Consider the following 27,311-nt stretch of genomic DNA (forward strand, 5'->3'; position numbering starts at 1 on the left):
AAATAGAAAGTAACCTTTAGCATCCAATTCATCTCAATGGACAGAGAAATGATATGACATAATAGGACATGTACTGAAACATTCAACAAAATCAAAAATATCTTCATATCAATGGGCTAAAACTCATCCTGCAGATCGACACTGTTTTCTACAATCAATACAGATGTACAGACAATTTAAGGCTAAGTTGCCACATAAACTCCCAGACTTAAAGTGATGTTTCCCTCTCTTCACAGACAGTTCAAGATCACACATATGTACAAAGAGAAACAATGAAAAATAAATTATTTACATCTTTGAAAATTATGTCACAACAACGACAATATAATGCTTACCAAAAGTATTTAAAGTATAAATGGATACATGTAACAAGACAATGATCACAATGAGCAGATATTAGTTAACAGGTCCACTTCAACACACACCAAAAAAAAAACATGCACATGCTTATGTAAATAAAGTAAATTATCTCTCGTATTTCCACTTCTGTACATTGAAGCAAATCATTTGACCTGATTATAAACTTCACTACAAACCTGTAGGATGGGCTTCCAATCCATGACAGATGAGCTCATGTAGACCATACCATTGCGAGACACAGTAGCAGGAGATGCATTGTCGATGTTGTGTACCTCAAAGACAATTTTACAATTTGGAGACATCGGAATACGATCACCGTTAGCCAGGGTCAGGGTCTTGTTATCATCCAGGACACTGTTCAAGTTTTCAATCCAAATAGCATCAACAGGTCCATCTAGTACTATCCAAATGTGTTCACCTATACAGTAACCCCAGCAGAGAGTGATGTGAAATGCAGACATCACATATATACACAACTACTATCATATTGACCTAACTTATGGAATTCTTGATTCTAAAATTTAATTCATTTATATTAACTCTGGTATTTCTTCTCTCTGATATGGATTAAAGGGTTTTCTAGTGACTGAGGTGCACAAAGCAGGGAGACAAATTTCAAGAATAGCCTAGCTAGTACTGTTGTCAGTAGTTCCAAAATTAGAAGGGATATATAAGTGAATTTCATCCGCAACATTTTATTTTTTGTATTTGTTTGTTACTACAGCTATGAAAGTACCAGTGCTAATACCTGATTGGGACTTGCTTTAATAAATAATAATATTAATAATAATAATCAACCCTTCATCGCATACCTCTAATAATTTCATTTTACATATGGCTGGTGTAAAGGCTGTTATTTCTATCACAATGACAGACTACATAATGCAAAGGGTTGCTGTCTTCAATAAATTAATTTCAACCAGATCCAAGCATCATCCAATTACAATATAAATAGTTACAACTGCTTTGTTTGAATTTATTTCATTAACCTAAGTCTATGTGTTGACTTTTGTTTCAAAGGTAATAGTCTTCTGTCTCAATACTTCAGCACTCTACTCAGTTAACATGCCATGCTCATCCACCAGCCTGAGACATGTTACATTTGTAAACAAGACCAGCTGCCTTTGAGTTAATGTTCTGTCATGATGGTGTCCATAATCAATAACAGTTACTAAAATTACAATCACTACCTTTCTTTGCTCTTAAGGTTTTCCTCCATAGTGTTGAGAAAATACCATCTGTCCAATCGTTAGTTGAAACATCCAGTCTACCAAACATCTGTGGTGCTGTGATTGCCTTAGGGTTCATCCTCATTTCTTTGTGCGGAGCTCCACAATCACCCATTGCCTTCATGAGAATGTTGATACAGGCTGTCTTCCCAGCTCCACTGGGCCCCAAAGCCATCATGCCATGTCTCACTCGCTGTGTTTCGAATAGCTGTAGAGATTTAATTAATCATTTTTGTTGTCAAATTACAATTAGCATATAAACGCACATTTTTAAATTAGTGAGAAACCAAATAGCATCCATCTACCATACACTGGGTTTTCAGAGGTCATGATAAGCTTCAGCTACTTGGTGGACATTCAGGTCCACCCCATGAAAACTAGTTGCAAAACAAGAAGTTTAAATACACTCCACTGGAAACTATAAGATTACATTAAGTTATCAGTAGAGCTCTATCATAATTCAAGGCTGCTCTTAGGCAATTCAATCATATTATTATTGCGGCTTAAATAAAAAGCCAGTTTTACCTGTACAACCTTGAGGTTCCATGCAGGATGGTTAACAAGTCCGGCTTGATCAATCTGGTGTGACAGAGCAACTTGTAGGTCGGCGTAGGTAGCATTATCTAACTGAATTCCAGGGAAAAGATCATTGATAAGACTCAAGAATAGGGGCTCATCTTCATCCACCTGTGAAAAGAAATCAAGTAAAGCCAAAAATGTTTTTCCAAATTCAAACTGAGATGGATGACCCAGTTGACAGAGAATATGTTAAGAATAGATTGATGACATGGTTGGGAGTCGGCAAAAAAATGTGTGGCTCTTCTGTTAGGTCCACATAACCTTACAAAACAATAAATCTAGAGATTTCATCTTGGAAAACTTCAAGTGTAATGCATGATAGTAGCAAACTGTTTGTGATGCAGCTACATACCAGTTTGGACAAGTTCATGTCCCTTAGGACTCTCATAACAATGGCAGATTCACTATCCTCTGGACGAGCTCTCTTGTTAGCCCCAAGAGTTCTCAATACCGAAAGGATGTTACGCAAACCAAAATCATAATGAACCTGAAAGAGAAGAGAGGGAAATAATATGGCCCTGTAGGATATATCAATGTACGTTCCCAAAATAAGTTCACTCAATATAGTCTTTTTGAATATACAGAGGCAATTGTTGCATACAATGCTTAGTGAAATGATACCCCATAGGCATAACAATCTCTAGGATACAACGTGGAGCATCCCAACATCCAGACGACCTCATTCTTACATTGTTCTGTATCAGAGCTAATATAATGGAACCTAATATAAATTTGTTACACCATTAAAACAAATAATATATGTGAGCTTTTACTTTGAAATGATTGACATTTTTGTAAGTCCACAGTTCTGCACTCAATAGCTACAAACAAAACTTAACTTCACCACCACCAATGTGGGAGGCACACATTGCAAACTCTATTGGTCATGTCAAGACAGGCAGGTCAGATATAGACATTTGGTATGTAATTAGTGAAACTGAGAGAGGAACAAGGCACAGGGAGGGCAATTAAGGTGAGGGTCTAGGAGGAGGGAAGATACATCCAATTCTGATACTTTCATACCTGCTTGGTGAGTTGTTCCTCGCAAAGCTTGTAGAGTGTGAAAAATTTCTGAGCAAGAATAACATTTTCTTGGAAACCACAACTGGCGAGCTTCACTCTCATGATGATCTGTCTATCTGGTACCATCATAGCAACAGAACGAAACTGGATCTTGAGATTCTCAGGCAGCTCTTGACGACCGGCATAGCCTGGGTTCTGTGGGACAAAGATGCATGCAATAGAACCTTTTGCATTATATGGGGTACATGACAGAGGTGAAAGGCTGGTAAGGGGAAGGGAGCAGAAGTGGAGTGAGGGGTGATGATGATGACTCAATATGCCTTGTTTGGTTGTTAACTTTTCTGACTGACAAGATCTAAGGTAAATGAAAGTGTTTTGACTAATAGTGAACTTTGGACTTAATGAACATTTTAATACATTAATCTCCTCTTTGCAGACAGCTGTGTAGGCTTTCTTTTGTTTTCAATTTCAGTTGTTACTTGTAATAACAGTTGACTTTTACTATAGTATCTAACTTTCAATTTTATCTCATGTTATACTTCAAAGATATCCATGACTCTGCCACCTTATTCCATGAAAAACACAAAACTCAATAATGTGTCTCCAGTTTACAAGTTAAACATCAGCCATAAGAATGGGGTTAGGGGATAGGTTGGGAAGATTGACAAAATGGGACTATAAATGACTTTTTTGCAAGCTTCATGACAATGAAGTTACTATGATCAAAATGATTTTATTTCATTTCCTTTTTACTGAACTTCTGTAAGTAAGAAACATGCCGTTAACATGAAAGACATAATGTATGCATTCTCTGAGATGCCAGGTACAAACTGAACTGATGCATGCCACAGTATGTAGAAGAGACTCTAAACTTACCATGGTTAAAAAGAGTCCAAATTCTGGGTTCAAGTCCACAACATCTCCATCGCTGAAAATAAACTCTGTCTTACGCTCTTTCTTGGCATTCAGTACAATTGCAATTTGCTGAGCTGCAACAGACAACACTGGTAGCTCAATACGGTTGAATTCATCAAAGCAACCCCAAGAACCTGACTGGGCAAGACCTTACAACAAAAATGAACAGAGAAGGACAAAGATATCATGTTTCCTTCATTCGTATTGTTCATCTTTAGGCAAATGTCATCATAATGCTGACGGCGTTCTATATCAATCGATCAGGTAGGCTTCATTTGCTCCATTTACTCTGAAAGTGTTCAACTGTTTACGTCAAACCACACAGTTATGCAACTTACATAGTATGTGCAAATTTACATTCAGTATGATTGAGGTACATAAACACAAAAAGGGTTATTTGTTTACTTCACCAACGATCTGCGCCCATATAACGCTCAAAGCATACACAAATGATAATCCAAACATGAAAGCTGTAAAACTTCATAATATGCACTCAATTGTAAGGAGTCTCATGGTTACCTTTATAGATTCTTCCCAGACCTCTGTAGTCCATCTGATCAGAGCAGTTGAAGACCACCACATACTTGCCTAGTGCTTTACCCATATCTTTGGTGGTTTCTGTCTTTCCTGTGCCAGCAGGGCCAGCAGGTGCCCCTCCCATACTCATGCCAAGGGCTTGGGCAAGAGTGATGTAACACCTGAAATATTTGAAGAGAAAGACACAAACAATTCTTCAAGGCATTTGTCCTGTATAATATTCTGACATTATATTGATATAAACTAGTAACACTAGAGAATAAAGTGAACACCATATAACATTACAGTGATGATAGAACAGTCCATCACTTTCTTTCTCCTTATGAAGAGACAAACAATTAATACACAGGTTATTACATTGGTCAATTAATACATTGTTCATTCATACTTAGTAAAGATTCCTAAATCCTATTGGTCCATTCAGGTCAGCTGACCGTGGTTAATCCTGTGAGTAACGCACGGTAAAATTACGGGGCATCACTTTAATAAATCTTTGGTTATATGTAACCAAAAATGTTTTGTTTTATGATTTTTCCCCCACACAAATGGTAGTGTATGAATGAATGAATGGGTGTTAATGCTATCGCTGGATGCACTCGGGCTCCGCCCTCGTGCATCGCTTGCATTATCCCCCGATCGTGCATTAATCCTGTGAGTAACGCACGCTAGACCGTTGATTAACCCCTTAGTTAACGACGGTGCCTTTCAATCATAAGGCTCCGAGTTCGAGTCACTCCAAGATTAATGTAGGTTGTCCAGTTACAGAGTCGTTGACAATAGACAATTCATAATCATGGATGTTTAATATGAATCTAAGAGACTGACTTCGGTCAGCTTGCAGCTTTGATAAGCCAATGAGGCTCTTTTGCGAGTTCCTGCTTGCAGGAGGATCTAAAATACATACATACATACACAAATTATAAATACCTCTGCCAAAATATTAACTGCCTTAGGAATATGAGCCATTTAAGGTGTTATTGCAGGTATGAAGGAGGGCACCATTAACGATCCCATGAAATGAAATTTTACGTTAAGAATAAGATTACCTATCAGTTAGTGGTGTGATGACCAGCCTGTCAGTGCAACCAAGGAATTCCATTTGATAGATGAAGTCCACATCTGTGATAGAGACAAGGCAGTGGTCTGTATCTTCTTTGTAGTAAAACCTTGCTTGCTTCAGCCATTCAAAGTCATTAGATGTACGAATATGCATTGTCACCTGTAAAAATTAACGTACAGAATAATTTCTTTGGAAGCTGAAAGAGGGGATGAAATGGTGGGTTTTTCATGTCTTAGAATGGTTTATCTACAATTACTACAACACCACCCATCCACTACTTCCCGTAAATGCAGCTGCAATATCCAGAAATTCGCTGTCAAACTATTCCCTAGAGACCTCCCGGTGGGGCAACCTGCAACCACACATCGGCTTGGCATATTTAACAGTTACGAGATCAATTTACGTAAAAACAAAACTCCAAATCTCATTTACAACAGAGCACTGTAACAGAGTAATGTTGTGTGTTCTCAGGTGTTTAAGAATGTAAACATAGCGTCACGGAAGTGAGCTGAGTTCCTCGACTGACGTCACGCCGCATTACCCTATATACAACAATTTTTTGAAAGTTTTGATTACCCTCAAATTTTTGATCGTTAATTCCTCGAGGATGCAAACTACATTTGACACAAATTAGGTATCATTGGATAGCAAAAACGATGATTCATATAAATTTTTCCATTGCACCCCCTCTTTAAGTTTTCAAACAAAATAACAAGATGGGATTCATTGAGAAAGAAAGAAATGTTTGACTACTTTGCTTCTGACCACAAAATACATTATATTCAACATACTAAATGCATAGAGTTTAATTTAGGAAATATTCAACTAAACATTTTCACCAGTTAAAAGCCTGCAGGTACCAAAGCTACTAATAATGAACAAGCCAGACAGTTACCTAACAAGTAAATGTGCACTCACACGATGTGTTAAAACACTTTTTATTAAAAGCAATCTGTTAATTGATAGAACCTCTTACCAAGTCGTTAAAAATATCTCTTTGATGAACGTGAATTGTCACAAGAGTTTCATACTTGACTCGCTCTACTTTGGTGAGGTCATGAGTTGTCTGTTCGATGAGTTTGTTGAGAATCTCCAGGAACTTGATATTTGTAGCTTGCATTATCTTCTTATCAGATCTGGCTAAGGTGAGAGCTTCTTCTGCATCTCTGGTCCACAACATCTGAATGCCAAGCAGTCCAACCTAACAGATATAGAAATATTTAGGACTCAGCGTGATTACAAGTTAATTGTAAGCAAAATCAGTCTGATACATATATAATAATAATAATAATATAAGCACTTTTGTCCAGTAAAAAAATGCTCAGAAGCGCTGCAGGAGCAAAGTATGTATGTATTTTAGAAGAAAGTACCCAAATGGACACAACTGATATGAAACAAATGGATACGCATTCATGAATAAGAACGTCTTGAGTTCTTTCTGGAAAGTTAACACATGCTGGATTGTTTTCAGATGTAAGGGGAGACTGTTCCAGAGCTGTGGAGCTGATCTAGCAAAGCAACGTTCCCCATAGGTGGAAGTGCAAACAGTAGGAACAGATTGCATATGTTGTACGCTTGAACAAAGCATATATATATATATATATATATATATATATATATATATATATATATATGAGTGGTACAGACTTAGGTCTGTGACTCAAAGGTCCAGAGTTTGATTCCTACCTTCACCTGATGAGTCCCCCAAAGACAAAGCCGGTCGTGCGGTGGAAGTTTTCTTGTATGTTGATCATTAATATATATATGACATTTCTGTGATTTCAATCATCATAAATATACACATGCTAAGGTTATCTTGACACGACTGCCAAGCTAGTTCAGCATGTATTACTGTTTATTGTTGCAGGCTAGATGAATACACAAGTTGTGTGCTGTGTATAAGTATCCACCATTACAATATAATACATGCCATGGAACATGATCTTGTATCACTGAAGGATGCAAGGATGGCAGTTAATTAGTGATGTACATGCAGGCAAATAATGCAAACAAAATGGTGCAGGTAGGGTACTGTAAATAGTGCTTACCTGGGCAATATAGTGGTTGAGGAATGACAAGAGTTGAAATGAAGGGTCATTAATGGCATGTGATGCATCCTTTATGACTGAATGGAGTGATGACTGTTGAAGGTTCAGTAACTCTCCCAACCACATCTCAACATTCCCTTTGGCAATCACTGGTTTGTCCAACTGTAATGATAAACAGAAAGTAACTATTGAAAAAAAAATAATGTTTCCTTTTAGAAAACTATTATAGTAAACAGACCAATCATGAGAGTGAATAAATATGAATTGCGTATGTGTACAGAATAATTATCTTACTGCTCAAAGAAATTGAACATGAATGCACTATATCACCACAGGTCACACTTCTCTGAGGGCAGTGGAATAAATCCAGAGTTCTCTTGGAATAGCTAAAAATATAACTGTAATGAAGTTATAAAGCCATTCTGTGCATGTGCATAGTTACTTTTTAGTTCTAGATAAAAATGTAAATCCAACCAAGTTGGAAAAGACTTTCAAACAGATCACTGGAACAGTGCAGGAACACCCAATATAATACCGAGCATTTGTTATTGTCTCAACATTCCAGCAGTATGTGTGTCTCTGTATGTTACACAGCCTTATATTAATATCAAAATCATGACATATAGGTAACATTATGCTACTTACTGGGATCATTTCTCCTTCTCTTGAGACCACAGAGAGGATTTTGTCATAGTCTTTCTCATGAAACTCCACCTCGTTGACATTCTCAAATACACCGAGCAGATGCGCCTAGGGAGAAGTAGAAATTTGTTTCCATGCTGAGGTACGATACACCATGATGAATGTGTGTCATCTAATGACATTCTCTTAAAAAAAAATTTAAAAATATTTTTTTCATAATCATAATCCTCTTTCATTCAGCTTGATACTACTTGCATAATATAGTAACATCTCTAATGGCTTCATCAACATTCCAATGATAATTAAATAGAATAGAAAACTTTGAACATAGCAAAAAACCCGCTATTAAAGCAACATGATATTTACTGCAGAATGTATCCGTAGTATCAAACTACAATCAAAGTTTGTAAATACTGTATGAAGATAGTCACAAGTCACAACAACATCATTATACACTGTTCTTGGCAGTTCCTTTTTCAATGTATCCAGTCGATTGATCCTCTAATGATAATACTCAACACAATATAAAAGCGGTGAATACATTTATTAAAGGAAACAGAAGGATTGATACATGGCCTATTAGGGAAATACCTTTTCTTGGTCACAGGGAAATCAAAATTATCAATCAGTCTTTGCTGCCACTAGTAAAATGCATGTTTAACACACGGCAAGTGTCCTGTCAGAGCTATTATACTCACCTGAATTGTATGTGAGTCACTGGCCTGACCCAATATCTCAAGAAGTGCTGGATCAGAGACAAAGAAGAAACGTGGAAATACCAAACGCTTCTTCTCCAGATAACTATTTTAAGAAAAGGAAATGGATGCAACAGTTAAACTTGCATTGGTTTGTTGTAAGTATAGTGAACGGATAATATTAACTGTAATAGACATGTAGCTGAAACTAAAGGCATTTGATAACAATGATGCATTTCAAATTATCACTTTATGATGATGGGTTTATGCTTTGAAATATCATAGGCCAACACAATGGTAAATTTAATATCTGGAATACCCCTTCATGGCAAACTTTATAATGATATCACCTCCTCTGTACAGACCTGTTAATCTATTGTTGCATTCTAAGATTCTATTATAAATGGATATTTCTTAGCTTCTTTAAACGACAGGGTTGAGGCCACATTGAATATTGCACTCTTTGAGGAACTAATTGTATGTATACTAAATTATAGGTAGGCTTATATCCCTTTAATTGTAATTATTAAATAAGCAATGCAGATAATTTTGTCAAAAACTTGAAACTGCTATTAATAGGAAATAAGGTTAATGGTCTGTACCATATTGAAACTTCATTGAAGCATATGACCATACTTAAGTTCTTCAAACACTTCACAAAATAAAACCTCCCAGAATGGTAAAAAAATGTTCCCTTTTTACTTACTTGACCAGGACCAGGAATTATGTGCACACGCATCATTTGTCATTAAATTCTCCCCGACCCCCCCCCCCCCAAAATAATTACGTTTTTAAAACAAACATACACTCCTTGGACAAATGATACTATCATAGAGAACAAAATTTACCCTGTGAGGGACTTCTGGCAAATTTCCAACTGTTCCAGTAGATGTGGAAGTAGTTGTCCCAGGGTTTCATCTCCAACACAGCAGGCAATGACATTATCATTCTCATGAGCTCTCTGCATGATCTTCACCCAAGATTTGTCAATATTCCCAAATCTTTTGGCTTCCTAAAATAGTCAGGAGCAGGTATGGTATATTATATCTTCCAAACAAGCAGGGAAATACATTAGTATTCCATACATGAAAAATAAGAAAACAATTCCAGAGAGTAACAAATTTACCACAACTAGTTGCACAATATGTTACACTGAACTAATTTCCTTGCTTGCTTGCTATTTGATATAGCATATTATGGAAACAAAATGAAATCAAAGATTTCCATGAGAAAGTTAATTACCTGAGGGAGCTGCTTCGCAATGTCACCTCCAACAAATACTGCTTCCAAATAAACCCACAAGTTTTGCACTGTTAGCCAGTTTTCAATGATGTCAGAAGAATTGGAGAGCTTTTGAACCCATAACTGGATGTCCTTCTTGAAGTGAGCATTGTACCTGCAGTGCAAATATTAAACGTTGGTAACTGTTCTAATGCACCTCTAATTAACTTTTACCAAACTAAAACATCCACAACCTAAACCAAATAGATAATTCAGTTTTCACCTGTTACTCAGCAAGGATCCAAGAACCATTAGACTGTCTTCCATTAAGGCTATGATATCAGATGTTTCTCCTCCTTTCAATAGCAATTCTCCTCTGGTTTTGAAATTAGCAAATGACAATGTATAGGCATTCCAGTCTGCTACCACCTGAGCAAGCTTGGCTTCAATATCCTTCTCCTTAACTGCAGAGATACAGATATCCTGTAGAAATGAAAGCCACATACCAATTAGGACTCAGTACTCTGGAGTTATGTATATCTAAGGAAAGGTCCAATAAGGGCAGCTGGGGATGTTTGCGACTAAAATGTACATTCTAGGCCTTCAACAATAACATGAGCACAAAAACATGCTGTTAAGTTATGGTAGGTGTCCCAAAATAGGCTTAATGTCTTACACTACTACATTTGTTTTCAAAACAAACATCAAAATTTGTGCAGAAAAGGATATAGCTGTGGACTAGTTTTCTTGAGTAAAACATATTTATCTGGAGGGGAATGCTTTTTTAGTTCTGCAAGTTTGAAAATAAAACACAACCAGCTGTGGAACCATTGAAGAAGAAATTTGACCCTTGCTTCTTGAAGTTCCTCACAAGAAAGACCACTGACTTAAGACAACATTAACCATATGTGTTTGCCATACCAGTCTTAGGTAGATTGTCAAAAGTAGGAGGCTGAGGGGGATGTAGCTGCTGCATGCAACAAAATCTTTAATTGTGCTCTTGACTTTCATAGAATAGACACTGTAGGTCTGTAGACATAACCAAATTCATTCATAGATGAGCAGTATTTGAAGCTACTGCAGCTTTTGTTAGTGATTAGCATGGCATTGGATATTTGAAATGATAAAAGTGATGTAAAAATATAGTAACCTCGATGTCTTCTTTATGCTCTAGAAGTGGTGCTTCCATGATATTCCTAAGCAGGAATGAATCTGATTCAATGTCAAAGGTGTGCGATGTAGTATTGGCTATCCTTTCCCAGTGCCTTCCTTTCATTGCATTGTTGGCCATCAATTCTAACAGAGGACAAGTCTCATTGAAGTCATCAATCTTCTTTTTCAAATCCAGAAAAGCTTGCCATTCTTTCAATCCTTTTGGTAGTTTTCGACATCTATGGAAGGAGCATTTTTTACCGAACATACATTTTCTTGCTATTTTACAAAATTAATCTTCTGTAGATTGAAACTTTCAAAAACACATCACAAGAAAAACTTATCCCAAAGAGTGTAACTGTTCATAGGGTGTTCTACATATCTTTATGAAATATTAGTTTTAAAATATTATTTACTATTCGTTCTAGTCCAAAATCAGATTTTGTTCTTCTGAAAAATGGATTATAGTGCTTTAATACAAACTCACATGTAAATTAATATGTGTTACTGAAACAAATTTAAGTAATTTAACTGTCTGCAAATTCAAATTGTACCTAACTGAAAGTCACAACTACCCTTACCTATTCTGAAAGTAAATGAGTTATTTTTATTTGATAAATATCAACTTCACTTAATCACAGATTGATAGCTTAGTACAACAGTATGATATATGACTGCAAGTAAAATTCCCTTCAATATGAGCACAAGTACAAGGCCCAAGTAAAGTGTAAGTAAATAATCTTGCACAAGTATCGATGATCCTATTTTCCAAAATGCCCAAAGTATGAGTACAAATCTAGTTGGGCAAGTATGCATATAGGTAATTAAGCAGAATACCAGCATGTACTCACTACAAATCTACTTCATCAAATACACCAACAACACAAAATACATATGGCAACTCTCAATGGCAAACCTCAGAACCCTTGTACCTTACTGAAAATTTTCAGCACATATAAATGAACTGAACAACAAAGAGATTATCATTACTGACTATTCTAACAACAACAGCTTGGATGTAGTAGTGGTGTAGATGAAGTTCAGACATATCCACCATTAACAGTACTCAAGGGGCATCACAATATTACCCTGGTCATATTACCCTGGTCATCGACAACCTGTCCCAAACATGGACATTCCCTTCACACGGCAGCAGCTAAACAGAACCCAACTGACCATTTATCTCACAGGTCCCCATTTATACAGCTGGGTGAAGATCAAGAGGCAATGGAGATAAAGTGCCTTGCCCAAGGACACAATGTAATGATCTGAAGAGGACTCAAACCTGCATACCCTTAGATCACAAACCCACTGCCTTAACCACAGCGCTCTCATCATACATACATATATATGTATATGACCTATTGTGACATATGCAGTAGACATTTTCCTTGTGTCATAGTGAAATATGACTAAAAACAATACCTGTTCTGAAAGTCAATGAGTTCATTGTTGATTCTATCGATATCAACTTCACTCCACAGAATGTCATAGTAACCATTAACTCTTTCAATGACATCGTTGTAGAGTCCGTAGAGTTTCTGTAGGAGGTTGAGTTCTTTCTTGATCTTCACCAAAGTGGAGTATTCACTGACTGGCAAACCAAACAATTGTTCCCCAGCAGTGTATGTGTTAAACTTTCTCCATAGCTCATCAAACTTTGCCTGAAAAGAGGATCAATTGAAGATTTCCTGACCCAGTATTGAATAAGATGCTCAGCTGACAAGTAAATGTCTATATAGAACAGTGTGTTTACAACTGGACGAGTGACGGTGCACAACTGTGTAGAAAAAATACCAACCAGATATGAATTCTGCCTTTTATCAGTTCCTGTCAACATAAATGTATGTTAACAAATTTATATGTTGATACCAATTTTTCAGAGAAAACAATATTTTTGCATAATTTTTAAGAAATGATAAACTTTTATTATACTATTAATATTTTCACACTGATAACCATTGTGAAGTAGTTGTTTAAGTGCATATATTTAGAGATATATACAATATATATAGACAGATATATAGACAATATTTAGATACTTGTGCATTGGTACTTGTCGATAAAGATTATTGAGAAGTATACCTGGTACACTTGAAGTCTGTCACTGGCCTCTTGGGGTGAAATACCATCAACCATTGGACCGCCCTGTCAAACAAAAACATTTAAAAATGAGTAAACTGAAGTCATATTTGAAAAGTGAAGAATACTTTGTATAAAAGGCATAATGATAAGTAATAAAAGATTACCAACATGAAATATGTAATGAATTAGCCAAAGCCTGTGTGATCGAGTTCAGCATGTACATTATACAGATGAAACAGTCAAACAATGCGTTAACTCAGGATCAGATCAATGAATTATTTGATACTTCTATAAGAGACATAAAAAGTCTCAGGTATCATTTCATAAAGTTTTATATTGAGTGCCCGGATACTCACTGTATCATAATCATCATAGTAGTGTTCAGAATCTTTGTTAAAAACTTCCACAGAAGTGAGGAGTTCTGCTTTGAACTGAGGCTGTATGCTTACAAGATGGCCTTGGACTGAAGTCTGGTACATGAGAGAAAAGAATGCTTTTGATTATAACTGTTCATAGTACAGTATCACTTATGTCAGACACAAGAACTATAGTATACACAACTTAATTGATCCATTAAATCTTTATGCTGGAAGGTGAATAACATATTGTCCTAACACTTTATACAACTTTCCATCAATAACCTTATGGAACTTTGTCATACAGAAAGCAGTGTATATCTGGACTTCAGCACTTAAAAAGAACTGATACTATTGATCAACAGACATTCAAACATTCACATATAGCTTCTTCCTTGTTCATTGAAGTATCTAAGAAATGATACTTTGAATACACAATATGGTTCCCGTAGTTGTAACATGTAGATGGCTACAATAATACAAATGAGTGCTAGGACATGTAATTCCACTGATACACAACAATTGATATGATAAACAAACCATCAGCTGATACTTACCGCTTGGGATGATAACTTCTGAAATGAATATCTAAGGGAATCCACTCTCTCTGTTTCCTCTCTCTGGACTTTGACATTGAACTTCTGTAGCATGCTATAGGCTTCCTATTTAGAAACAGTGAGGATAGGATAACAGAGTTTAATATGCCATGATCTTACACCAGCTGGGTCATATCACAGAATTAATTAACCAGCAGTTCCATCAAGGATGACCACAACATTGTCAAACAGTGGTTTAAATTTTGACAAAGTTAAAGAAAAACAGTTACATATATTTCTCATAACAAGACCAAAGCCATTTAATTATTAACAAACCTCGACTGGTCCTAAGGTCATGTCAATTTTGATATCTTCTTGACGAATATTCTCAAGAGCTTCCATTGCATTTCGGACATCATCCAAGTCTTTGATAGGTCTTGCAAGCCGCTTGGAGAAGTCACCAATGAAGTTTGTAATTTTATCCATTTTCAAACAGTATTCCTTGTTGAGAGTCTTCCCAAACAGCTCCTTCCATGATTTCGTCTCAATATTAAGAGCATACTTGATTGGTTCTGAAAAACAATTTTGATTTGCTTAAATCAACTACGTTATAGGGTAATGAGAATAAATGAGCTAAAGAATATGATTTCCTCAACAGACACTTATGTCAATTGCAGATATCAAGAATGTTGCAGTATCTACAAAGGATTCAAAATTAGCCTTAACCACTTACAGCAGCTCGTGGTCATATCACTCATACTATTAGAATGTACTAAGGATGAATGATATGTTAAGAACTGAATGAAATAAAGACTGTATGTCACAGGTACCCCCTTTCACACTTCCAGAATCTAAGGTTAACATCTAAGTATTTATTACAAATATCAACTGATTATCTAAGGCGTGGTCTCAGTGATGGCAGCAGTCTATCCGGCCACTGTCATTGCCACCAGTATCCTTTAATTACCTGTTTTCAGTTCAATAGCTCCAACCTGGACCCATGGCTGAATCTCCTCAATGTCTTCCTCTAAGCTTTGATAAGAGAGAATCTTTGCTTTCCAGTCAGACAAGATTGGATGAGTTTCCACAAACTCCTAGAGTGACAAGGAATGCAATAGATAGAAATAAATATGATAACTTACTAGGATTGTCAGTTACTGTTCTGACTACTAACTGAATGAACAATTGTTCCCACCAAGCCATCAGAACAATGGATGACAAGATCGAAAACAAAATTTTCAGTTCTTTTAGAAACACTAAAATTGCATGAATCCCAACTGATGAATATTGAGTTGAATAGACTACATATCATCCCAAGGGTATGACATAAAACATGTAGTAGAACCTATATATGAAACCTTAACATCTGCAGCCTTAAGCATCTATGACATTGTACTCCACTTCTTGACCTTTTACAATTGGACTGCTGGCAATTGATAGAGTACACATCATGACACTGACTAAAACCTGCCTTTAAATTAACACCATTTGACTTTCAACAGGGAGTGTTAGCTCAGTGGTTAACGCCGGTGCCTTTCAATCATATGGTCCCGAGTTTGATTCACTCCAAGTTTAATATATGTCGTCCAGTTACAGAGTTGTTGACAATTGACAATTCATAATCATGGATGTTAAAATATGAATCTAAGAGACTGAGTTTGTCAGCTTTTGGCTTTGATAAGCCAATGATGGCTTCTTCGCGAGTTCTTGCTTGCAGGAGGATCTAAAATACATACATACAAATACATATACATACAACAGTTCTAGTCAGATGATAGCACAGTTACCTTGACAGCATCTTCTTTATCTTCCTCCCACAGAAACTGGAAGGATGAGAACATCTGTAGAGATTCCTGAATCTTTGGTCTGGTTTGACTGATTGCATTGCTGAGCATCATCTGCAATTTCTGTATTTCCTTATGTTCCACGATACTTTTGTAGTAATTTCGCAGCTGCTGAGGAGGAATGATCTCAGTTCTTGGTCCTGTAAAATGGAAATATGTCTATTACATAACATCCTCCAATTAAGAAGACATATTTCTTAATTCAGAATATTAATCCCGATGATAATATAGGACTTTCATTTTGTTAAGATGGCCCATTCAATTATATGCGATAACGGATGGAATAATTTATTATATATGTCATCTGCTACAGTAAGTTTATCATACCTGATAGAATGCTAAAAATGTCAAAGGACAGAACAACATAGTTTTAAAAACTTTGCTTTCTGTTGGAATTGAGTTCAACACCTATCTCATTCTACCCCATTCAAAGAAAGACGTGATGGGTGTCACTATCTTAGGGTAAGTCTAAAGAACCTGACCAGTGCTCTTCTGGCAACAATACTAAACAATTAGAGTGCCAGCCTCTGGAATAACAACCACAAATTCCTGTGTGTATTCTGATATTGATGGATTTGTATTAATATCATGTTGAGCCAAATGATCATGATGCAGGGTCACCTCCATTGAGTCGAGTATTACATATAAGCTATATACTTATAACTTCATTACCTAAAGGTCTATATCAAATACAAATTTAATAATATAGAGATGTCAAAATTGAAATGACCTGTAGCTGAGTGGGGTTTCCCCTTTATGTGATGATCTCCATCTTGACTCGGTTCTATGACCTTGAACCTCTTCTGACCCCACTGAGCTATTCCTCTACTGACTTCAAATACACAGACTGTTGCTCTGTTAAGTGCTTGCTGGAGGTCATCTAAACTGGGCTGCATAACCTGAAAAGACAGAAATTGCAATCATGAGAATGAATCCTTTTTGTGTAATTCTTGTACCACAAACAGCACTGTCTTTGACTTTAACCTTTGTTATTTGAAATGACTGTGACATCAAAAAGCATAAGGGGTTTTATCAAAAGCAACTCAAAATGTTGCTTGCAACAGTAATAGTGGATATTTATTTGTAACGTACATGAAGATGAAGACACTATGGTCGAGTAATTTGGTATTTGCCCCAGGTTCAGATGACAATGTTCTGTTCCTTAACTGAGGGTTCCCACAGAACTGGGTCATCTTGCAAACGAATGTTAGCCTACAAGAACATGTAAGACTTAAACTGACTAGATTAATTCAATTACATTCTTTTAAACACAAAGTTACCATTAACAACTTGAGGAAAAGCTAGAGTGATAACCACTTTAAGTAGGGGTGAATTTCTCTTTTCTCTATGTACAACATGAAGAAGAATACACTATCAACAAATGTTTTCTTATTTCCTTCAGGTTCAGATGCAAATGGTCTTATGCTTAACTAACGGTTTCCAAACAACAGTATCATCTTGGGAGAGAATCTAAGCATACAAGGACAATTAAGACTTGATATCTGAGACTTATTTTAGATCAATTAAAGTACATTCTTTCAAACACAAAGTTAGAACTTACAACTTGCGGAATAGCTAAAGTGATGTCCACTTTAAAGAGAGGTGAATTTCTCTTGGCTCTTCGTGATATACCACCACCTCCTGCTATATCGCCAATTACTCTCATCCCTCCAATTGGGCTGTAAATTGTAAAATATACCTCATCTTAAACAGAGTCTGGATATCATTATTAACAGACTGGGAAATGATGGAACTTATTGCTTACTAGCTTTCTGGAGGTACTAAATATAACTGTTGTGACATTGATGCCACAAAATTTAATACTTTATGTCATGTTCAAATGAATTTGTAATGACATAATTTTAACCAGCAGCTAACATTCAGCAGTCTGGCTCATCCAAGATAAATAATAACACCTGTTCTTTAGATTGGTCAGAGTGTAAAACCAGTTTACCAAATTCAGTACACGCATTACTAGATTTGCATGTTATAACATAACTTTCCAAACAGACAACTTACAATGCTGGTGGAACAATCTAACAACAAAGTCATGGGATCCACAGATTAACCAAGAAAACCTTCAACTTACACTCTTTGATATATGACCACATGACTATATTATTCTTACCACATTGAAATAAAATCATGCATAGCAATACTCCTCACTCATCATTTACATTAGGGGTTAATTCTTCATAAGAAACATATTTTGTAAATGTTTTCTACATTGATTAAGTGGAAAGCCTAAGTATATGCAATACAAATGACACAAGCTGATCATACCATGCTAAGTGAAAGTAAAAATGAGCTTAAAATAGTTACTTTATATGTAAAACTCACAAGCTCTATTTTCCAAATGCATTTGCTAGGTGTTAATTCCAGAATAATTTAAGTCTATGAGAAACGATCTCACCAACATGATAAACAACTGATGTTTGTAGTTATACCCATAATGTTGCGTTTTTTAAATAAAGACCTTTTTTCAAAGCAATGTAATGTTTAAAACTCACGTAGAGAAGAAAACTCGCTTCTTTATAGTGTCTAATGACAATCTTGTAGCTTTCAGTAGTGCTTCCAACATTCTCTGACTAAAGTGGGTGATCATCTCCAAGCACTCCTCCTGCAGTTGCTGTTCCTCCTCTTGCTCTGAAGATACATCTACGGTAACCTCTGAGTCAGGCTCTTCATCAATGTCTATCACGGTAGATTGGTATACAAGCTATTAGATAGTGACCTTATCTAAATATTTACATGATTCTTGAAATATGTACGAGAGTCTCTGAGCTAGAGGTTAAAGTTGCTTTAAAGACAAGGTTATTGAAGATAAAGCTCCATTATGGCCAAATTTCTCTGACTAAATGAAAACTGATATTTCAATAAAAGTTCAAATAACAGAGTATATATCAATGTTTCATAATTAAAAGATGTTACCGTAGATTGGTATACAAGCTATTAGAAAGTGACCTTACCTCTATATTTACATGATTCTTGAAATATGTACAAGAGTCCCTGAGCTAGAGGTTAAAGTTGCTTTAAAGACAAGGTTATTGAAGATAAAGCTCCATTATGGCCAAATTTCTGTGACTAAATGGAAACTGATATTGTAATAAAAATTCAAATAACAGAGTATGATCAATGTTTCATAATTAAAAGATGTTACCATGTTCTTCTTCATCAGAGGAATCACTTGCTTCAGTGTGAGGTAGTTTGCTAGTCCTCTGTGCTTTGGAAACGAAAATGGTAACTAAATCGTTGACAGCTTCCTCCATGCGAGCACTCCTTCTGTCTATGTGTATGGCTGCCTCGTCGCACAGTTTCTGGTAGAAAAGTATAACAACATGTACTCAGCATGCTATCCAAGACTGGAGTGATGAGAAACAGTAGACATAGTATAATGGAGGCATGTACCTTTATAACAAGGAGGCTTGAAATAATGTGTATCTGAAGATAGTCCAAGCTAAACAACTGTGGTGAAGACATTGTGAACATATTACAATACTATTCTTGAACAACAGCAAAATTATAAATAATACAAGAAATTACAGAGGAAATTAAGTTATATCTCAGAATGCTTGTTTAATAACTCTGAAAGCAAATAAACCTCCTATGACTCATTGTCTTCTTGGTGCACTGTGCAAAATCTAGGAGTGGGCAATTTAAACAACATCATCTTAAAATACCTGGGTAGATTGAACAAATTCCTCAGCATTCCAAACTTTCCATGGAGCAAGGCTGCACAACAAGGTGTTGCTGATGTCTGTGAGTACAGAGTCAATGCGAGATTCTTTGATGTCGTTCACCTGCAGAAGGAAAAGGAAGGAAATATTTTCAATTTGGTACAGTAGCTGCAGGAAACCATTTCTTCAGCAATTTTGATGTATTTTTCTACAAGGTAATAGAGCAGCTGTCTCGAGTCACTTCAAGAGCTGGAAGATCTACATATATAGCTACCATTACTTGCATATCATCGTATAAATATAACATATAAAAGGACACCTCAAATATAGCTAATTAGAACAGAATAATTGTCATTGATGCAGCCAATATTTGAGTTAATCACTTACAGAAGTTTGTTTGATATTGTTTCTTTAGGCATTATTAAACTACATATCGATATGAGTTGATAGGGAAAGAATCTGAGACCAGTTCATACTTCTTTGACAAGGAGCTCCAGATCTCTAAGTGCAGCTTTCACAGTCTTAAAGAACGCATCCAGGTTGAGGGATGTCCAGCAGAGCATGACAAGGCCAGGTTGCAAGGCAATGTCCACTTTCTTGATGTGTGGAGCCATCAAAGGATGAAACACTGAATGAATACGACCCCGGATAGCTCTGTTCTCTTCAAGGAGCATCTGAAAACAGAGGGTAGAATGTGTATGACTATATCACATTGCAACTTTAATTTTTAAGTACATTCTTGTAAACCTCTAACCCATAATAAAATTCTTCTCTTATTTGTACAGTTGCTTTGACCAGTGCCTTAAGCAGACATGAAAATGAAAACTAAATTAAACTAAATCAAGGATTGCAGGTGACAGGATATTTTGTGTAAAAGTAAGTTGGCCTGACATTTCGATCCTAGCAGGATCTTCTTCAAAGACTAAAGGACTTGTCATTAAGTGGATAAGTCTCTAGTGGATAAGTAGTTTGCTAACAGTTTTATTTTATTTTGACGGGATATTTTGTCAGAATTATCTTGCAAGAAATTCTGGCGAACTTTCACATTTCAAATTCAACGGAATTGTTGTGTAAACTACGAACATACTTGAATTATGACAATTACTTAATTAATAACTGACTTGACAACAGTTTTTAAAGAAATTGAGGGATGTTTTTAATACTGCAACTGTAATACATCTTCTGTGCAAAAGGGACAACACTCTGCTGATGAACTCTTACTAGTTAGTTGACATGACTGATCAAACCATCAAATGCTAACTATAAATACTTTAAGTTTGTCATCAGTAATTTTATTCTAATACTCCTTCGTAATTATTGTTATAAACCAAGCCTTTCTGAAGAAAATATGACATTTCATAGTAAATCAAAGAAGTATATATCAAAATGTACTTGAATTGTGTTGCAGTTCTTTTGCAGTGGCTCCCTTCCAAGGCATATGACATGAGCTGATTCTGGGACATCTAGACCCATCTTCCTCATACACTCTGCTTCTCGAATGACTTGATACAACAATGGATCAAAGTTGACAAGCAATTCCTGCGTCTCTGGATGTCTAATCAAGATAGTTGCTTGCAGTCCTGCAATAGGTAGAAAAAATACATTTGTAACTATAATTTAGTCCAGAAAATTAAGCAAATCAAATAAAGTCTGTGAGATATGTAAAGGGTTGAATACAGGCTTTTTTGAAAGTTATAATATCAGAACACATTTACCATTACAGTTTACTATTTTAATACAAAGCAGCTAACATATTATGTTTTTAAACCCAGACGCACACTGTCTGACTAGATGCAACTTGCTCAACTCTATAATAATTGCACAAAGTGAACCCAGCACACTTCACAACTGGTGCTCATTTGGGTCGAGTACAAAATTGAAGTTATTATCTTCTTTCATATTATTTCTGTAATTTGTCAAATTTGTTTAAACTGTAGTGTATTAACATAGTTCTAATTTGCAAAATATGTCCACGTCACCATTGCTTTTATGTTACTTTGACTGTGCATATAATACATCAGTACACATGTTAACTCCAAGCAGACAACACGTGTATATGTTCTCTTATACTTATAGTTGTGTTAGTATAGTAAAGCCCCGGTGAAGACACAATAGAAACTGCTGCTCACTACAGACTGCTAGATTAATCGGGAAAATGGTTAATTGCACATTTTCACCCTGAAGACAATGCCACTTTAAACTGGATAAGTCTTGATCAGTCATCGTCATAAGAACATACGCACTGAATCACTATCAAAGTTTTTCTCTGTTATATCAGTAGAATTAAGTTGGGTCACATTTGGGCAGTTGACTTCAATACCATCAACACTAACCCTGAACAACACCCAACTTCTGAAAGTGTTCTGTTTCCTTTCACTTGCTTGAATATTGCAATTAAAATTTATTAAATGTTTATGAACCTGGTCTGAAAATTCCCATCATCTAAACAAACATTTCTAGGTAGGGGAGACTGTAATTTCTGATCAGAAGTTTTCCTCTCATACAAACACAAGAGACTAAGTTGAAATGGCATTGATTAAACATATGCTAGGGTTGCTGCAGTAAGATAACAACATTGCTGATAGTTAGTAAGGTTACCTGTCTTTACTGTATCAACTTGTTTCATCCAGGCTCTGTGATAGAGAATCTCAAACTCTATGAGGACAGCACCCAGTCTGTTGTAGTTTCTAACAACTTTTTTGCCTTCAGGTGTGCTGAGAGTGCTGGGATATTCCTGGTAGTATCATAAGAACAAAAGAACAACAGAACATTTTAGATTGTTACCTGTAACATATCAAATTATATAATACACAGCAGTAAATGAACTTCTGTCATGATTTGAGGTCAAGAAAATCATGTATATTATAAGTTATCACAAACATGTCATACCTTGATAACATCCATAGGGCCCTGTATTTTCCTGAACAGCTGTCTAGCCCATGCAATTTTACCAGATACTGGAGGCATAGCACGAGGTACTGGAGGGTCATCCTTGTTCTTCTGGTAGAGCTTTAAAGAGCAACGATAGAAAATAATTCAAAGCTATCCTTCACATTTTTCCCTTGGAGAATAAAATGGAATAAATACAAACAAAAGAAACTTATACAATGCAACATATGAAGAAAAAAACAAGTACAATTAAACCAAGACTGCATGTATGTGTGAATGCATGAATGAATGAATTAAACAAACTGCATTAAACATTGCATTGGAGATATTCATTGAAATGAAACATAACCACATTTGACATTTTCATGACTTTTTTTACACCCTAGTATATGAACATTCTGACAAAACTTTCAGGGTAAACCAAGAGCCAGTAAGCTAAGAGCCTATTAAAAACTTGCAGCAATGGGTATAAAATTGAAACTAACTAAATCCTCTTCAACTGACTTGCAAATTCTACACAACCCATGTCACCCAGTATAACTTACACATAGTACTGACTTACCCGTTTTATTGCCTCAATTTCACTACCAAAATGTTGCAGTATCAATCCATACTTCTCTTCAAGATTCAGACTTGGTAACTTCAACAGATCAAATCTGCAAATATAGAATGTGTACAGATATGAGATAAAGAAACAAGATCTTACCAAGTTACACATTAAATGGCACAAATAGTACATATTATTTCATTGGAAGGTTTTCCACTGTAATTTCCATACTAATTAAGTTACTCCAGTAGTCAAACTTAGCTATGCCAATAGTATTACTGGTTGGAGGTCCAAACAACAACCTCCAAAATATTTAAGTAAGATGTTAATGCCAGCATTCAACAATTATTAGTTAAAATACAAACTTAGATGAACCATTGATTTTGTTGTACAAATATTACAGGTACAGAATTATTTGTTGTTTGATGGATATATTGTGGTATCCCATATCCCCACGGAGAAGGGTTTTCCAATTGTGTAAGATGACTGATATCTTGCTAGGCAACACAAGCTCCCTTGAAAACATCCAATAGTTACAAATGGATTACCTAAACCAAAAGCATTCCATCAGTCATTCACATGAAGCCTTCTTGCTCCTTTTTAACGACATCAAGACAAAAATATTTATGGTAGCAAACATCCACTAGTTTAGTTTTGAAAAGTTACCCTAATCTTTGATTGTAAAATTCAACTAAGACCATGTTTAAAATTACCTCTTTAGCATAGATAATGACTGTGAAGATGAAGAAATCTTCTGAAAGCAACTGTCAAGGAAAGACTGCAGCATACACTGTGGAGGAATTAAAGTACATTTGACAGAATGCTTTTAGAAGCTTACCACATTCTACTTTATTTGAATGGTTACATGAAATTTATTGTCAAACTAACAAATACCTTAATGGCACTTTACCTCAGGCATAGTTTTTGTGTGAATTCATGTATGCAAAATATATACCCTAAAAATACTAACCAAGTCAAGTAAATACTGAACTGCTAGGGTTAATATCTTAATTAAGAGACCAGCATGATGAAAACTATGAAAAAAATATATTGCAGAAGCTTCCTGACATAGATTTCCACCTTTACACCAACAGTTAACATAAATCTGATGAGATTTCAATGCTAATTATTACCTGGCGTTCCTTGAATCTTAATTGATCAACCTCGAAAATCAAACGATGTGAATTTCGCTTTGATTACATATCATTATCATCATCATCCTACCATGACTGAACAATCAAAACTCACAAATGATTGTACTGTTGCAATAACAAGTGATGTTAAATTTATAATCTATTTTAAGTTTTGTGCTAAGTGAGTGTAATAAACAGTCATCACAGAAAGTCAAACACAAACCTCCAAGTCAAACACGTGTCTCTTGAAATCTTCAAAATCGTTGTCAAAGTCTGTTTTTCGATGATCCAGTATATCGTACGGTTTCTTTTTGATCCCTGCATAGATATGCTGAAACTTATTCAACATGGGCTCAATTCCCTCTATCCGAGAACTGCTCAAGACAGAATAAGTTTCAATTGTTTCAAGAAGTTGGATCACCTAAATAGTGGAAAGAACAGAGACATGTGCATTAATGAACATGAAGGTGCCTGAATAGTATGAACATGTTTCCATTCTTATAGTCTATGTTTGGGGAATGCTAGTCTGGAATATGTCAATCAAAACTCAGTCAATTTTTGTCTTGTACTTTTAAGAATGTGTATAATCATTATTAATTTTATTTTATTTCATTTGTATTTTTTTTTTGTGGAGCTACACTCTTTCAACTGTTGACTGACATTCTGCTCTTTACTTTAGGTTAAGCCACGGTTTGCTCTTCAAGGAACAGTTTTTGGTTTGCTAGTCTGGAAAATGCACTTACAAAGTCAGTCTATTGTTGTCTTGTACTTTTAAGAATGTGTATAATCGTTATTACTTTGATTTTTCCTTCATTTCCATTCTATTTTCTTTCTTACTTGCATGAACTTTGAGCTACACTATTTCAATTGTGTGAAATACCTCTGTTTGTTACATAAAAGGCAACTAAAATTCAACAAACCTTTTCAATCCGTCTGCAGAAGGCATCAAACTTTCCAAAAATGTACATTTCAGAAAAGTCAAAAGGTCTCTCATTAGGAAGTTGTTCAATCTTTTTCTTGGTCCTTTGGAAGCAAGTTTGGTATTCTTTGTTCAGGTGAAGAGCATTCTTGAGCTTAGACATCAGTTCATCATATGACTGGTCCCATATGCGATGCATACCACTGTTAGAAATGTAGTTCTTGCAGGCAGTTACCATCTGGTTAGTCACCTACAATAAAATCATTACAAGATAAAATAAATGGTTTATTATGTCATTAGACCAGATGTGCCATTCAGAGCTCAACTTATTGTACAAGTTGTTGATCCAATGAGGTTAAGGTGTAACTTTATACAGTTGCACTAAAATATATATATAATACATTATCTTGGACTAGTCTCTCATTCACTGACTACAGCAGGATTCGAGAGTAATATTTAGACGGTGAAGTTAATTAAATAACTCATTCTTACCTTAATGAAGAGTGATGTCATTCTTTCAGATGTGTTATAGTATCTTGAGATACTATGGATCATGCGTATAGCATTAATTAAACTTGGTATGCAATCAACCATTCCCATCTAGAAAAGTAACACAAAGACATAAATTGCAAAGAGATTCCTGTATAACATATGAGCAAAAACTATACACTGAATGTCCTAAATAACAATTGTTCTGTGAAACATGCTACTACAGACTATACACTGCAGCAAAACCAATTACTTAAGTCAGCCCATGAAATGAAACTTGTTACCAGCTGGAATAGTTTCAAAACTTGATCATAGGGTAACCTTTACAACATCATTTTAATGTATTAAAACTTCAATGTTCTGGTATCCAATATAGATGTCTATATATTGTTCTGTAAAATTCACCATACCGTCCTTAAACATGAGGTGAAGCAGGAATGACAGGTGATCAACAAATGATGAGGCCTACATCCATTATGTCCACTGAATTTGCTACTAAACATGGACAAAGCAAGTTCCTGTGATGATGATTTACTCTTTAAGCTTAAACACAATTCAACAATTCAGTTCAACACACTTACAGGATCTGCATGGTATAAAGGCTCACAGAACTTCTCCAGGGTGTACAAATACTTGACGTTATCTTTAGCTTCATTAGCAGCATCCGTAATACGACAATCTAGCTCCTTCCACACCTAAAGGAACAGAAGAAAATGAGTGTGTCGTTCACAGATTCCATATGACACAATTAAATCACATACAACAAAGTATGCCCTGGGTAAAAACACATTTGTTCAACTCAGTATTCATTTTGTGAAAGTATTTCATCAAAGGCATTTAGAAAACTATATTTCAGTGAAAGAATGTTTCTTCTAAAATTACATAACACCCCTACCTTCAGGACTTTGCTTTTTGCTGCATTCAGGGTACTAATGACCATCTTGCACTTCTTGCTCTTGATTTGTTCCAATATCGAATGGAACCTCGCCATTAAAAACCGCCAGTGTTCCAGCTCTGCCAGAGGGCCAGTATCATCAGCTTCTTTACGCATCTGATCACTCTCGGCCAACACCTATGGAAATGAAGAGCTTCTATGTGAAGAGGTGTTTGTACCTTCTGTGGTATCTAATTCAAATATTGACAAATGAATCTTTACATCTAAAGCAGAATCATCTTGATGCATGAAAACATAATTTTATGAAGACGTGTTTGTTCCCTAAAAGTACTTCATTGCTACCGTATACACTTAAATGTAACACACGCACACGCAAGCACACTACCATGGTATCTAATATATGATCTACAGCTGATTAAGGATTGCTGCATGGTTGAATTGCAGAACCTAATTAAATGAACGTTATTTTAATTAAATAGT

The 27,311-nt window shown here is 35.7% G+C and overlaps 1 protein-coding gene across 2 annotated transcripts in view; it reads right to left on the reverse strand.

The window, feature by feature from the left end:
• The window catches only part of LOC139962720 (dynein axonemal heavy chain 8-like), a 69,548-nt gene that overhangs the window by 36,530 nt on the left and 5,707 nt on the right, over window positions 1–27,311 (reverse strand). For both annotated transcript variants that reach the window (XM_071962958.1, XM_071962959.1), the window contains exons 8-46: window positions 26,832–27,008; window positions 26,518–26,631; window positions 25,940–26,047; window positions 25,449–25,697; window positions 24,752–24,949; window positions 24,109–24,185; window positions 23,411–23,504; window positions 22,849–22,968; window positions 22,558–22,693; window positions 21,352–21,539; window positions 20,436–20,633; window positions 19,963–20,082; window positions 19,443–19,599; window positions 18,793–18,976; window positions 17,844–17,961; window positions 17,013–17,181; window positions 16,226–16,422; window positions 15,406–15,532; window positions 14,775–15,010; window positions 14,460–14,564; window positions 13,903–14,016; window positions 13,547–13,609; window positions 12,887–13,125; window positions 11,460–11,700; window positions 10,593–10,792; window positions 10,331–10,484; window positions 9,937–10,100; window positions 9,092–9,194; window positions 8,397–8,501; window positions 7,752–7,913; window positions 6,680–6,904; window positions 5,690–5,862; window positions 4,626–4,804; window positions 4,068–4,255; window positions 3,192–3,386; window positions 2,521–2,655; window positions 2,115–2,276; window positions 1,551–1,797; window positions 537–778 (exon numbers count right to left, since the gene is read on the reverse strand). In XM_071962958.1, the coding sequence (XP_071819059.1) occupies window positions 537–778; window positions 1,551–1,797; window positions 2,115–2,276; window positions 2,521–2,655; window positions 3,192–3,386; window positions 4,068–4,255; window positions 4,626–4,804; window positions 5,690–5,862; window positions 6,680–6,904; window positions 7,752–7,913; window positions 8,397–8,501; window positions 9,092–9,194; window positions 9,937–10,100; window positions 10,331–10,484; window positions 10,593–10,792; window positions 11,460–11,700; window positions 12,887–13,125; window positions 13,547–13,609; window positions 13,903–14,016; window positions 14,460–14,564; window positions 14,775–15,010; window positions 15,406–15,532; window positions 16,226–16,422; window positions 17,013–17,181; window positions 17,844–17,961; window positions 18,793–18,976; window positions 19,443–19,599; window positions 19,963–20,082; window positions 20,436–20,633; window positions 21,352–21,539; window positions 22,558–22,693; window positions 22,849–22,968; window positions 23,411–23,504; window positions 24,109–24,185; window positions 24,752–24,949; window positions 25,449–25,697; window positions 25,940–26,047; window positions 26,518–26,631; window positions 26,832–27,008 (6,363 nt within the window). The remainder of the gene's footprint in view (window positions 1–536; window positions 779–1,550; window positions 1,798–2,114; window positions 2,277–2,520; window positions 2,656–3,191; window positions 3,387–4,067; window positions 4,256–4,625; window positions 4,805–5,689; window positions 5,863–6,679; window positions 6,905–7,751; window positions 7,914–8,396; window positions 8,502–9,091; window positions 9,195–9,936; window positions 10,101–10,330; window positions 10,485–10,592; window positions 10,793–11,459; window positions 11,701–12,886; window positions 13,126–13,546; window positions 13,610–13,902; window positions 14,017–14,459; window positions 14,565–14,774; window positions 15,011–15,405; window positions 15,533–16,225; window positions 16,423–17,012; window positions 17,182–17,843; window positions 17,962–18,792; window positions 18,977–19,442; window positions 19,600–19,962; window positions 20,083–20,435; window positions 20,634–21,351; window positions 21,540–22,557; window positions 22,694–22,848; window positions 22,969–23,410; window positions 23,505–24,108; window positions 24,186–24,751; window positions 24,950–25,448; window positions 25,698–25,939; window positions 26,048–26,517; window positions 26,632–26,831; window positions 27,009–27,311) is intronic.

The sequence above is a fragment of the Apostichopus japonicus genome, chromosome 21 (genome assembly GCF_037975245.1).
Source record: "Apostichopus japonicus isolate 1M-3 chromosome 21, ASM3797524v1, whole genome shotgun sequence".
In the NCBI taxonomy this organism is placed as follows: Eukaryota; Metazoa; Echinodermata; class Holothuroidea; order Aspidochirotida; family Stichopodidae; genus Apostichopus; species Apostichopus japonicus.